Source organism: Elephas maximus, chromosome 5 (genome assembly GCF_024166365.1).
Source record: "Elephas maximus indicus isolate mEleMax1 chromosome 5, mEleMax1 primary haplotype, whole genome shotgun sequence".
Classification (NCBI taxonomy): domain Eukaryota; kingdom Metazoa; phylum Chordata; class Mammalia; order Proboscidea; family Elephantidae; genus Elephas; species Elephas maximus.
Genome location: NC_064823.1, coordinates 73,256,015 through 73,271,089, shown reverse-complemented (window position 1 = coordinate 73,271,089; position 15,075 = coordinate 73,256,015). Strand labels below are relative to the sequence as shown.

Sequence of the window (15,075 nt, the reverse complement as noted above, 5' to 3'; positions counted from 1 at the left end):
AGTGAATAGAGAGGAGGACCTTAAGAGGTCAGGAGGACCTAGCAAGAGACTGAGAAGGATTGTCCATGAGGTAAGAGGAAAATCAGGAGTGTGGTGTCCTAAATGCCAAATGAGAGGAGCGTATCAAGAAGTGAGTGATCACCTATCATGTTGATAGGTCAAGTAAGATGAGTGAGAGTTAGGCATCAGAATTAGTAATGTGGAGGTTTGATGACCTGGACAGGAGTCAAGTAAAATGATAGAAGTGGAACCCTGGTTCGAGCAGATTTAAGAGAAAATGAGAAGAGAAGAATTGGAGACAGTGAATATGACCAACTCTTTTGGGGAGTTTTCCCAAAAGGGCGCAAACAAATGGAGTGGAAGATGATAGGCGAGGCTAGGGTAAGAGATCATTTTTTCTTTTGAGTTGGGGAGAAGATTCTTAGAGAAGAGATATCCTTTAGTAGATAAAAGAGGAAAGAATCTAGTGAAAGTATAGGCTTTAAATAGGGGAATAGATAGTCTATCTGTGGAAGGATTTCTCAACTTCGGCACTATTGACATTTTAGACTGGGTCATTGTTTATTTGGGGGGCTGTGCTGTGCGTTGTAGGATTTTAGCAGCATCCCTGGTCTCTATCCACTAGATGCCAGTAGATGCCTTTTCTCAGTTGTGGCAGTCAAAATGTCTCTAGACGTTGGCAAATGTCCCTTGAGGGGCAAAATTGCCCCTAAAGAGCTATGGTAACAGCCAACGGCATAGAGTATGTGGATGCAGATATTAATAAGTAAGTTAATGCAGTGGTGAAATCTGTATAAGTATTGTTGATTTCTTCATTATTCCTAGTGAAGACAGAGCAGAGTCATCAGCTGAAAGTATGGATGGGGTGGGAGTTGGGAGGTCGAGGAAAGACAAGAATGGAAGAAATGATCCTCTAGGAGAGTCAGTCATTAACCTTGAATTATGTGAGTTTTGAATTATACAAGGTCATTGGTTATGCGTTCCTTGCATAAATTATGACCACTGTAATAAAGAAGTGAAAAATCACCTGTAATTGTACCACCCAGATAGAGATAATTGCTATTACTATCTTGAAATGTGTATAGAGATATATTTTAATGATTTTTAAAAAAACTTTTGTTGAGAATATGCACAGCAAAACATATATCAATTCAACAGTTTATACATGTACAATTTAGTTACATTTATTACATTCAATTTGTGTAACCATTCTCATCCTCTTTTTCTGAGTTGTTCCCCTCTCATTAACATAGACTCACTGCCCCCGAATTATTGTTGCCAATTTGATCCCGTATAGATAGTTGTTAAAAGATAATGCTCAAGACCAACCTTTTTTACTAGTTAAGCTAAACTGTTGTTCGATTTTAAGATGACTTCAGCGGGTATTTTTGGTTTAAGGTTTAATGAACAGTGTTCTACCCAGTTCTCATCATTTCCAACTCATGGTGACCCCGTGGTGTTTTACATACTGTTCTATCCAGTTTTTTCACTTAGCAGAAATATATGATGACTGTTACCCCATGGAGGAGCCCTGGTTGTGTAGTGGCTAAGAGCTTGGCTGCTAACCAAAAGATCAGCAATTCAAGTCTACCAGCCATTCCTTGGAAACCCTATGGGGCAGTTCTGCTCTGTCCCATAGGGCCACTATGAGTCAGAATCCACCTGATGGCACCTAACAACAACATTATCTCATGGGGAGCCCTGGTGGCATAATATTAAGAGCTTGGCTGCTAACCAAAAAGTGGGCAGTTTGAATCCACCCATAGGCACCTCAGAAGACAGTCCTTTCCATCTACCTACGAAAGGTCACAGCCATTGAAAATCCTGTGGAGTGCAGTTCTGCTCTGACATATATGGGGTTGCTGTGAGTTGGAATCAACTCGATGGCAGCTGGTTTTAAAAAAAATTTTTTTAATTCCACTGTTGTGATTACAAATAACTGCATAACATTTTACCATAGATTATAAATAACTGCATAGTATTTTACCATCAAGGAGCCCTGGTTGGACAATAGTTAAGCGCTCAGCTGTTAACCAAGCAGTTAGCAGTTTAAACCCACCCAGCCGCTCCATGGGACAAAAGGCCTGGCAATCTGTTCTTGTGAAGATTAGAGCCTAGGAAACCCTATGGGGCAGTCCTGCTCTGTCATATACGGTCACTGATGAGTCTGTACTGACTTGGAGGCACACAACAACATTATACAATTGTGCTATATCTTAATTGACAAGCTAAATGACCATAATGGGGAATTAACCAGTTTTTTTTCCTATTATAGATATTTATTTAAAATGAATATCTTTGTATAGGAAACCCTGGTGGCGTAGTAGTTAAGTGCTATGGCTGCTAACCAAGAGATCGGCAGCTCTAATCTACCAGGTGCTCCTTGGAAACTCTGTCGGGCAGTTCTACTCTGTCCTATAGGGTTGCTATGAGTCAGAATCAACTTGACAGCAGTAGGTTTGGCTTTCTGGTTTTTTATCCTTGTGTATACATCTTTTTTTTTAAAAACATCTGTGTACACATCCCAGATTATTTTCTCAGGATTTAATTTCTAGAGGTGAAGTATATAAATTACAAGTCTATGCATTTTAAAGGATACAAAGGATGGTGGGAGAGTATATTGCCAAATCCTTCTCCAGGAAGAATATATGAGTGTATAGCCCCACCAGTAGTATATGATATGCTCCTGAACTGGGCATTTTTTTCTTTTATGATTTTTAGCTTATGATATTATCTGAGGAGTGGAAGTTATGTGAACAAAAATAGTAAACATTAAATAAAACTTACTTTGGAAATATTATTTTTTAGTTTGTCCATAATCAGTTAAAAGAATTAAATCTCTTATATTAACAATATATTTATGTAAGCAATAAGTTGCTTATTTTCTACCACTCAGAATCATTTTGTGTTTTTCTGTTACACCCTAGACAATACAATGTAGATTATAAACTGGAGACTTACCTGAAGATTGCTAGGCTATATCTAGAGGATGATGATCCAGTCCAGGCAGAAGCTTACATAAATCGAGCATCGTTACTTCAGAATGAATCAACCAATGAACAGTTACAGATACATTATAAGGTAACAGATGAGCTGATTTGGAATTAATTTTGTATTAATAGTACTAAGGTGATCCAGAACATCTGATAAATGCTGCTATAGATTAGATATTCTCTCTATCTTTTTTCTTTTGCTTTTTTGTTTGACCCCTAATTGAAACATTTTCCTTCTTTAGGTATGCTATGCACGTGTTCTTGATTATAGAAGAAAATTCATTGAAGCTGCTCAGAGATACAATGAGCTCTCTTATAAGACGATAGTCCATGAAAGTGAAAGACTAGAGGCCTTAAAACATGCTTTGCACTGTACCATCTTAGCATCAGCAGGTAAACATGTAATTTATACTTTAATGAATAGTCAGTTATCTTCACTTTATTACTTCCAGTTGATTGCAATTGGAATGTTTAGATAGGAACTGTTCTTTAAATGATGTCTTACTATTAGTGGTAAATTTATTTTAAGCTTTTAACAGTTAAAACCAACAATAAAATGAATTGTTAACTTGGAAAAAATTTTAAAACCCATGTTACTAACATGTTAAGAATAGTTAAGGTATGTAGTTCTCTTGAAATAGCACTGTGAAAAATAAATATCAAATTAAGTGAGAATTACACAGGGAAACTAAAATTAAAATCTAGAGATTGGTTATAAAATAATGTACTGCTTTTAGAATTTTTTTTTAACCCTTAAGCCTCAGTTTTAAAGCTGGCAATTCATCTTTTTCCTCAATAAGTATTAAAAAATAAGCTATCCTTAGAGAATTCTTTTTACTAAAGTATAGCATGTAAATCACTTAATCTATAAAGCAAAAAGGGCATTGAGAGGAAATGCTGATAGTTCTAAGTCATGACTTTTCTAAATCACTGTAGAATCTTCCTTCTTGAACTGTCTTTGAAAGTCTAATAGCATTCAGATTACACATTTCATTCTTTATGCAGCAGTAATCTTATTTATTTTTTGTTACTGAAAAGGCAGTACGTAAACATTGTACTGCCTCCTATTCTAGAGGATTATTACTGATTTCTTGTATTTCCTTCAGTATAAAAGTATGTACGTGTGTGTATCCTCCCCTTTTTTATACACAAACGGTAGGGTGATATTTCCTTCAACTTTTTTTTTTTCCATGTAGCTACATATGGTACTGTTTTCATATCAGTACATATAACTCATTCTTTTTTATTTACTTTTGTCTGCCTTTATTATAATTTATTTAATCAATTACAAGCAATGCTGTAGTGATTATACACATGTGTGAATATATGTATAGGTTAAATCCTGAGTCTTAGGGTAAAATTGTGATAAACCAAAAACCAAACCTGTTGCCATCAAGTTGATTCTGACTCGTAGCGACCCTATAGGTCAGAGTAGAACTGCCCGATAGGATTTTCAAGGAGCGGCTGGTGAACTCAAACTGCTGACCTCTTGGTTAACAGCTGAGCTTTTAACTACTGCGCCACCAGGACTAGAAATTTTAAATTATTCTTTCATATTAAACTCCAAATAACAATGTCCATGAGTACCTGACTTCTTACACACGTATTACCAGATTGTTTGATCTTTGTTGATCTGGTAGATGAAAAATGGTGTCTTACTCTAGTTTTAATTTGTATTTCATTTATTATGCATGCATATCCTTGAGCATCTTCATATGTTTAGAAATTATTGTTAAAAAACTTGTTTTGGTTTCCTAGGGCCACGGTAACAGATTATCACAAGCTGCATGGCTTAAAATTGCAGAAATTTATGGTCTCACAATTCTGTAGGCCAGAAGCCTGGATTCAGGATGTCGATTGCCCTATGCTTTCTCTGAAGGCTCTAGGGCAAAAAACTTCCTTGTCTTTCTCAGCTTCTGGTAGCCCTGGGCATTTCTTGGCTTGTGGCAGCTTAACTCCAATATCTGCCTTCCTCTGCACATGGTTGCTGTCTTCACTGTGTCTCTCTGTGTTTCTTTTCTTATTATAGAAACACCAGACATGTTGGATTAAGGCCCACCCTACTCCAGTATGACCTCATGTTAACTATTTACATCTGCAAAGACCCTATTTCTAAATAAGGTCGCATTCATAGGTACCGGAGGTTAGGACTTCCGTGCATCTTTTTGGCGGACACAATTCAGCCCATAAACCATGTGTTTTTTTTCGAGTGAATTATCTGTTTAGGTCCATTGGCCATTTTTTAGTTGTTTGTCCTTTTCTTGGTGACTTAATAAAACTCTTTATATATAAGAAAATCATTAAGATTTTTTTCCAAGTTGTCGCCCTATTTGATTTTGCTCTACACAAACTTAGTTTTTAAAAAGTTAAATTTCTTAGTCTTTGTTTTATAGCTTCTGAATTTTATTTGCTTAGGGTGGAAGATCTTCCCTACTCTGAAATTGTATTTTTAAAAAATTCTGTTTTCTTCCAATATACCTTAGTATATTGGCTCTCAGACTCTTTGGTCTTAGGACCTTTTACTTTGAGAAATTATTGAAAACCCTAGAGAATTTTGGTTTATGTAAATTATCGATGTTTACTATATCAGAAATTTAAAAAATATTAATTTTTGAAAGTAACAATTTAAAACATTTAAGAGTAGCAATAGTGGACCCATTCCATATCAACATAAATGACCGTATTTTAATGAAAAATAACTTTTCCAGCACAAAAAAATTAGTGAGTAAAATTATGTTTTTCAAAACTCTTCAGTGTGTAGCTTAATAGAAAACAGCTGAATTCTTGTAACTAGTTTTGCATTCAGTCTGTTGTGATATATGAAGTTGAAGTATATGAGGAAAATCTGCCCTCACACATTAGGTAGTTGCAAAAGGAAAGAGTATTTTAATAGCTTTTTCAGATTTTCATACTGCATTTAACTTGACAAGTGATGCAGCTTCTTATAGGTTAGTTGCATTGTGGAATTTAAACCCTATCAGTGAGCTTTGTTGTGTACTGTTACGTTAAAATCCGTTGGTTGGTCTTGCAGCTTGAATGGATCTTAAACCTGTGCAGGTATAAACCATTGTGTATTGATGTTTGAAAATATTGGCTCACTGAGTTATGTAGAACTTCCAAATATTGATATATCTTATTATATAATATAAAAAAAATTACATTTGAAGATATTAACACTGAGCAGCAGAAAAGCCTTTACGTATTAAGGAACAGTCAAAGGTCATAGTGACATAGCAAAGTTTTCTAAAATTCTGATTTTTGCTGGAAAACTCAGATTTTATCAGGGGGCAACAAATACTGGTTATTTTTCTTGTAGTAGGAGTTTCACTTTGTTCATTTTGGGGAAAATTTGGTCTGCCAAATATCTAAGCCTGAATAATCCTAAATGGTATTTCATGAAAAAAGTGGTGTTTCTTCAGGACAACCATAGTAGTTTATATGCAACAGAGGGACTTTATAGTGTACACCCCATTTTGTCCTACCAGACATTAAAAAGACTTTTTCTTCAGTGTCAAGAGTGAAAATAGCTCTTTACTGCATCTTCAAGGACATTCTTAAGTAAAATTGGTTTTTATTATTTTTGTTGCTGCAAGTGTGTGGCACAGTGAAGCTTCATGCCACTGCGCTGATTCATGCTGTAGTGCCAGTAGTTTTACCCACAATTGTTTTTGCTACAATAGTGCAAATGTCAGTGCCGTGAAAAAGGCCAGTAATGTGTTTGTTATTATAAAAATAGTGTTGACTTCACTGAACCCTTGAAAAGGTCTTTGAGAACCTTCTTTGAGAATCTCTGTGTTAGGGTTTCATGTCTTACCGGTAAACCTTAACCCACTTGAATTTATTTTAATGTAAGGAATGAGATAGGGATTTAACCTTTTTGTTTTTTTCTAAATTGTTAGTCACTTGACCCTGCGTCCTTCGTTGAGTAATCCACCTTTTTTCCTCATTGACTTGAAACACGTTCTAGTGGATTTCTGGAGACAGTATTCTGTTCCATTAATTAGCCTGTCTGTTTAAAAACACAGGAGCCCTAGTGGTGCAATGGTTAAGTGCTCAGCTGGTGACTGAAGTGTTGGTGGTTTGAACCCACCCACTGGCTCCAGGTGAGCAAGACCTGGCGATCTACTCCTGTAAACATTATGGGCAGTTCTACAGTGTCACACGGGGCCGCTATAAGTCAAAAATTGACTCAACAGTGCACAGTGACAACAACATTTAAAAATAAACTAAACTTTTCGAGTTATTATAAGGAGCCCTGGTGGCATAGTGGTTAAAGTGCTCAACTGGTAATTGACTATGGTTTAAACTCACCAGCCACCCTGCAATATAAAGATGTAGCAGTCAGCTTCTGTAAAGATTACAGCCTTGGAAACCCTATGGGGTGGTTCTGCTCTGTCCTATAGGATCTCTATGAGTTGGAATCGACGTGACAGCAATGTTTTTTTGTTTGTTTGAGTTATTATAGCTTTGTAATATGTTTTATTATCTAGTAGGGCTACTCTCCACCCCCTGCTTCCCCACCATTATATGTTTTATTTGAAAGTAAGTTGTAGGCCATCATGACACGTCCTTCTTATATATCATCGTCTTGGTTAGCTAGTGCTGCCGTAACAGAAATACCTTTAAAAAACAGAAATTTGATTTCTCACAGTTCTGGAGGCTAAAAGTCCAAATCAGGGTCTTGTCTGTATTGATTCCTTCTTTGTCAGTAGCCTCCCGAGTTTCTTGGTTCTTGGTGATCTTCACATGGCATCTCTCTTCCCCAGTATGTGCTTGTCCCTGTGTCTGATGTACTCTTCTTATGATTCAGAAGTGATTAGGTGTAGGACAGACCCTGCACTGGTATACCCTCATTAACATAGCATTAGATTGCATTATGGAAAGTGATTATATTATATTACATTACAATCCACAGGTATAGGAGTTAGGATTCCAATACATTTTGGGAGACACAATGCAATCTATAACAATCATATCTCTTAAGAACAAAGACATTTTCCTACATAACCTTGGACCATTATCATCCCTAAAAAAATTAACAGTGATTCCACTCTAGAGTCTAGCATCTATCTGTCCATATTTTCATTGCCCCGGTTGTCCCAAGGATGTCTTTTATAGCTATTTTTTCCTCTGAACTGGGAACAAATTTAAACATGGCATTTGGTGATTATATCTGTTTGGACTCTTTTAGTCTAGAATAATTTCCCCATATCTAAAAAAAAAATAATACTGATATTTTGAAGAGTTCAAGGAAATTGTAGAATGGCCGTCATTGTTCGATATACATTGTTTACTCATTATCCCATCTGTTTCCATAAACTGGAAGCTAACCAAAGGCTAGATTAAATTCAGGTTAAAATTTTTCTAGTAAGAATACTTCATAGTGATGCTGTGTGCTTGCTATTGCATCACATCAGTGGACACATGATGCCAGATTGTCCCATTGTTAGTGGTGCTGAGTTTGCTCATTTGGCTAAGTAGGGATTCCAAATGCAAAGGAAATTCTTTGCATTTATTGAGTAATCAGTGGGGTACTGCTTTGACACTATTCAAAAGCCCTGTTCCTCGGCAGCTTCCTTTCACATAATAATTTAGTGTTCAGTAATGGTTATCACCTGGAACATTCATTGCATTGTGTGTGCAAAATGGTGATTTACTAATCCTGTTCTTCTGCATTTATTAGCTGTGATTCTTCGGTAAGAGTTTTCCTTTTTCTCCTTTTTATTTTTCTTAATATCACTATGGACTTTTTCTCTGCTTATTTTTCTGTGTATATGGTATGTACACAAAAAAGTGTACATATCAGAAGTATACAGCTTGGTGAGTTTTCACAAACTGAGTTTTCCCGTTAACATGCAGAACAAGAAACAAAATATTACAGTATTCCAAAAGCCTGCCTCATGCTTCTTTCTGATCACTAGCCCTGACCTTCCTCCCCCAAGAGTAATGACTAGTATAGATTAGTTTTGCCTGCTTCTTACTTTTTTATAGATGAAATCGTATAGTATATACTCTTTTCTCTTGTTTCTTTTAATCAACTTTATATTGGTGAAATTTATCCGTATGTTGAGTATTTTTATAGTTTTTCATTTTCATTGATATGTGGTACTCCGTGTTATGAATATACCATAGTTTATTTATCCTACTGCCTTTGGGTAGTTTCTTATTGGTTATTAAGAATAGTTTAAAAAAAAAAAAACCTGTTGCTGTCGAGTGGATCCGGACTCATAGAGACCCTATGGGATAGTAGAACTGCCCTGTAGGGTTTCCGAGGAGTAGCTGGTATATTTGAACTGCCCACCTTTTGGTAAACAGCCAAAAGCCTAACCATTGTGCCACCAGGGCACCATTAATTAAGAATAGTACTGCTCTGAAATTCTTGTATGTTTAACTTAGCTTTTCATTTATTCAGTGTATTAGAATAAATTAAAATTGTTATTCTTTTTGATGTTCGTACTGTTTTAAATTTGACCAGGTCATGTCTTTTTCACATGACCCCATTAGTCTTTGACTATTGCCCTGCATTCCAGCATAAACAGATGTCTTAGGCTCATCTTGTGTTTTTCCTGCCCCACACTTGAAATCAGCTATTTTTAAAAAATTACCCATTCTTTTTAATGGAGAATAGTATTTAGAAACCATGGTCTGAATGCTAGGTATGATCATTGCTACTGGGTGTCATTGCTTTTAGGTTCTTTCAGCATACAGAGCTGAAAAGAAAAATCACCTTCATATTGTTTCCATTATTCTGTTTTTTTAAATATCATGAATTGTCATGTAATTTGTACTATTTAAAGATCCTTGAAAGTATAAATTGAAACCATGACCATTGTTTCCCATCTGAGAAATATTTATTCACTTTTTATAATTTTTTATGATTACTGAAGTTAATGTATGTTCATTGTGGAAAATACAGATAAGAAGAAGAAAATAAAAATTACCTGTAATTCCAAGTATATATAACATTTTGGTACCGTTCCTAGTCATCAAATGAATATATATTTCAGTGTATAGGCAAAAATGAAGACCTAAAATAAATTGTTTTCATTTAAGAAATAGATTACGAGAATATCTGATGCTCATTTGTTTCTCTTAGGACAGCAGCGTTCTCGAATGCTTGCTACTCTCTTTAAGGATGAAAGGTGCCAGCAACTTGCTGCATATGGGATCCTAGAGAAAATGTACCTAGATAGGATCATCAGAGGAAATCAACTTCAAGAATTTGCTGCCATGCTGATGCCTCACCAAAAAGCAACTACAGCAGATGGTAATGGTCATGTGTTATAATTAGGTGGTGGTAAATATTTAGGTGCAGACTAGTGGAATGTATGTTAAATTTGAAGCACCTACATGTCTTTCTGTACTATTCCTATGTAACACTTGCTGATATTTAATTTTTCAAAAAGAGACATAATAGATTGAAGATGGGTGTGATGGTTAACGTTGTGTGTCAGCTTGGCTGGGTCATAACTCTCAGTGGCTTGGCATTTATGTAATGATGTAGTTTGGCAGTTAGGTAGTGATATAATTTGGCAGTTATGTAATGGAATAGTCATCCTCCGTGATGTGATCTGATTCAATCAGCCAATCAGTTTTAAGGGGCGTTTCCTCGGGGGTATGGCCTGCATCCAATGTATATTTGGACGTTCTGGCAAAGCTTGCTTTCTTGCTGTGGATCCTGCATCTGGCTCGTCATCCTCTGACCTCCTGTTCTTGGGACTTGAGCCAATGGCCCGCTGTACTGCCTGCTAATCTTGGGATTCGTCAGCCTCCACAGCCTGGGAGCCAGCAGCTGGCTGTCTTATCTGCTGGTCTTGGGTTCGTCCCCCTCTGCAGCCTGTGAGCCAGAGACCTGCCGTCTGACCTGACGATTTTGGGTTCATCACACTCAGCAGCTACGTGAGTCAGGAGAAGCCTCCAGCCTGATATCTGACCCACGGACTTGGGACTTGCCAGCCTCTACAACCGTGTGAGCCATTTCCTTGAGATATATATGTACACACGCTTCACTGATTTTGCTTCTTTAGAGAACCTAGCCTATGGTAGTGGTTTTGGAGGGTGAATTATTTTAAGGCATCTTTTGGAATAATACATTTTTTAAAAAACTGTAAGGGGACAAAAATTATAGGCTATTTTAAAAACTGAAACTAATAAATATCTTAATTAATCTTAAGCATCGGTTTGTAACAGAGCATAATTATGCAGTCCTGTTTTAGACAGAGTAAAATTCTGCAGAGTAGTTTGCCCAGAGTTACTCAGGGTGAGACTGTTGCCAATAAGAATAGAATTTCTTGTCATGTTTCCTAGTTAAGGGATAAATTTGCTTAAGTGAAACTGCCTTTGCCAGGAAAGAAGTTTTTAATAGTGGCTTATCCATAATATCAGAAGCTGTGCTTTTTGTATGTATTATTATTTTGTTTTTTTTTTTAACTTTTATTGAGCTTCAAGTGAACGTTTACAAATCAAGTCAGTCTGTCACATATAAGTTTATATACACCTTACTCCGTACTCCCACTTGCTCTCCCCCTAATGAGTCAGCCTTTCCAGTCTCTCTTTTCATGACAATTTTGCCAGCTTCCAACTCTCTATCCTCTCATCCCCCCTCCAGACGGGAGATGCCAACACAGACTCAAGTGTCCACCTGATATAATTAGCTCACTCTTCATCAGCATCTCTCTCCTACCCACTGTCCAGTCCCTTTCATGTCTGATGAGTTGTCGTCGGGAATGGTTCCTGTCCTGGGCCAACAGAAGGTTTGGGGACCATGACTGCCGGGATTCCTCTAGTCTCAGTCAGACCATTAAGTATGGTCTTTTATTTTATGTATTATTATCTACAGTAGTTTTAAAGTAGCTTATGACACATGATAATAAAAATGTAGGTGAAGGCAATCAGAAATTTGGAAAAGATTAAGATAAACATGCAGATCTGTTAGACTCATTGCCTTGGGTTCACTGCCATCCTATATCTATGAGAATTTGTCTGTAAAGAGTCATTTATGTAGGGTTAACTAAAAGACCAAACACTGGACAAGTTGTGGGATGATATCAGGACATCATACATGAAGAAAGCAAAAGGTCATTAAAAGGCAGAAAAGAAATAAAAGACCAAAATGTATGTCAGAAGAGACTCTGAAACTTGGTCTTGAGTATAGAGTAGCTAAAGTGAACAGAAGAAATGATGAAGTAAAAGAACTGAATAGATTTCAAAGGGCAGCTCGAGAGGACAAAGTATTATTATGAAATGTGCAAAAACTTGGAGTTAAAAAACCAAAAGGGAAAAACATGCTTGGGTTTTCTCAAGCTGAAAGAACTGAAGAAAAAATTCAAGCCTTGAGTTGTAATATTGAAGGATTCTGTGGGCAAAATAGTGAACGATGCAGAATACAAAAGGCCACTGCACCAAAAAGAATTGTTTGACATTCAGCCATTTCAGGAGGTAGCATGTGATCCAGAACTGATAGTACTGAAGGAAGAAGTCCAAGCTGCACTGAAGGCATTGGTGAAAAAACCAGTCTCCGGGAATTGACAGAATACCAATTGAGATGTTTCAACAAATGGATCCGAACCTGGAGACTCATCTATGCAGAGAAATTTGGAAGATGTCTGTCCTGCCAACCAACTGGAAGAGAGCTTTATTTGTGCCCATTCCAAAGAAAGGTGATCCAAGAGGATGTGGAAATGATTGAACAGTATTATTAATATCACATGCAAGTAAAATTTTGCTGAAAGTAGTTCTAAAATGATTGCAGCAGTATATCAGTAGGAACGGCCTGAGTGGATTTAGAAGTGAACTTGGAACGAGGGATATCATTGCTGATGTTGGATGGACCTTGGTTGAAAGCAGAGAACACCAGAAAGATGTTTACCTGCATTTTATTGACTATGCAAAGGCATTCAACTGTGCAGATCATAACAAATTATAGATAACATTGTAAAGAATGGAAATTCCAGAATAATTAATTGTGCTCATGTGGAACCTGTACATAGACCAAGAGGCAGTCGTTTGAACAGAACAAGGGGATACTGCATGTTTTAAAATCAGGAAAGGTGTGCGTCAGGGTTGTATCCTTTCACCATGCTTATTTATTCTGTGTATGCAGAGCAGATAATCCCAAATAACTGAACTACATGAAGAAGGCAGCATCAGGATTGTAGGAAGACTCATTAACAACCTGCGATATACAGATGATACAACCTTGCTTGCTGAAAGTGAAGAGAACTTGAAGGCACTTACTGATGAAGATCAAAGACTACACCCTTCAGTGTGGATTATACCTCAACATAAAGAAAACAAAAATCCTCAGAACTGGACCAATAAGCAACATCATGATAAATGGAGAAGATTGAAGTTGTAAAGGATTTCATTTTACTTGGATCCGCAATCAACACCCATAGAAGCAGCAGTCAGGAAATCAAACAACACATTACTTTGGGCACATCTGCTGCGAAGACCTCTTTAAGTGTTAAAAAGATGTCACCTTGAAGACCCCAGGCCATGGTATTTTCAGTTGCCTCATATGCATGTGAAAGCTGGACAGTGCATAAGGAAGACCAAAGAAGAACTGACGCCTTGCAATTGTGGTATCGAATTATGCCTTCAAATTATGGTGTTGGTGAAGGATAAATATACCATGGACTGCCAAAAGAATGAACAAATCTGTCTTGGAAAAAGTACAGCCAAAATATTCCTTAGAAGTGAATATGGTGAGACTTCGTCTTATATACTTTGGATGTGTTTTCAGGAGGGACCAGTTCCTGGAAAAGGGCATCATGTTTGGTGAGGTAGAGGGTCAGCAAAAAAGAAGAAAACGCTTAACAAGATGGATTGACAACAGTTGCTGCAATAATGGGCTCAAACATAGTAACTATTATGAGAATGGCAGAGGATGGCGCAGTGTTTTGTTCCGTTGTCCATAGGGTCCCTATGAATTGGAACCCATTCGACAGCATCTAACAATAGCAGGCTGAAACATGTGCTTCACTCACCCCTAGTACCGTGAGTTAAACCAAATCAGTGAAGGATGTCTTTCATTTAATTGCACTCTTAAGTGCAACTCATGTTTCTGTGCAAAGGAGATTTTTTTTTCTGTAGGACGTTTTTTTTGTTTTCAGTGTTTTTATTGTAGAGAAAATATATACACCAAAAAATTCACCCGTACAGCAATTTCTACATTTATAATTCAGTGACATTGATTACATTCTTTATGATGTGCAAGCTTTATAGTTATCCTTTTCCGAAATATTCCACCACTATTAACATAAACTCAGTACCCCCTCCCCAAGCAAAAACTTCCCCTTCCCCCCACCGTGCCACCCCTGGTAACCATTACTGATCATTGTTTTCTGTATATTTGCTTTTTTCATATTAGTGAGATCATACAGTACTTGTCCTTTCACGACTGACTTATTTCGCTCAGCATAACATTTCATGGTTCATCCATGTTGTGGCATGCATTAAGACTCCATGTCTCTTTGCAACCGAGTAATATTCCATTGTATGTATATACTATGTTTTGTTTATCTGTTGATAGACATCTTGGCTGTTTGTACCTTTAGGCTATTGTGAAAAGTGCTGCAATGAACATTGGTGTACAGGTCCATGGAATATTCTTCATGTAGATCTTTGGGAAAAATTCCTTTATGTTCATAATACTGGGTTTAATTGTGGTTCTTCTGAACAATTGACTTTTATCTTATTTAAGCACACTGTGAATTGATAAGCTAATTGGTTTTTCCGTTTTGGTTGGCTGCTAGAAAACTTAAAACTAAATTTGTAGCCCACCTCTAGTAAGTGCATAGGATTCTGTTGTATGTGTTTTGGTTGTTGGTATACTTCTTTTTTACTTTTAAGTTCTCGTCTTCTGTTTTGTGTATTCCTCTGAGCAGCTTTAAATCTTTCTTGTAAGAACATGTCTTACAAACAAGTTTGAAAACTAGATGAATAAGCCTGAGTTTCCAGAGTTGATGTAATTGAGCTTCAGATTTGACTTTAAGCTTTGACTTCCCCCAGTTTTCCTGGCTTTCTTATTGAAAGGAAAATAAAAATGAAAAGATACAATCAGATAATTCTTTGTTAAGAA

General features: G+C 36.7%; 1 protein-coding gene across 2 annotated transcripts in view; it reads left to right on the top strand.

The window, feature by feature from the left end:
* COPS4 (COP9 signalosome subunit 4) overlaps positions 1-15,075 on the top strand; it is a 48,914-nt gene that overhangs the window by 22,128 nt on the left and 11,711 nt on the right. For both annotated transcript variants that reach the window (XM_049885879.1, XM_049885878.1), the window contains exons 5-7: positions 2,928-3,081; positions 3,236-3,386; positions 10,090-10,260. In XM_049885879.1, the coding sequence (XP_049741836.1) occupies positions 2,928-3,081; positions 3,236-3,386; positions 10,090-10,260 (476 nt within the window). The remainder of the gene's footprint in view (positions 1-2,927; positions 3,082-3,235; positions 3,387-10,089; positions 10,261-15,075) is intronic.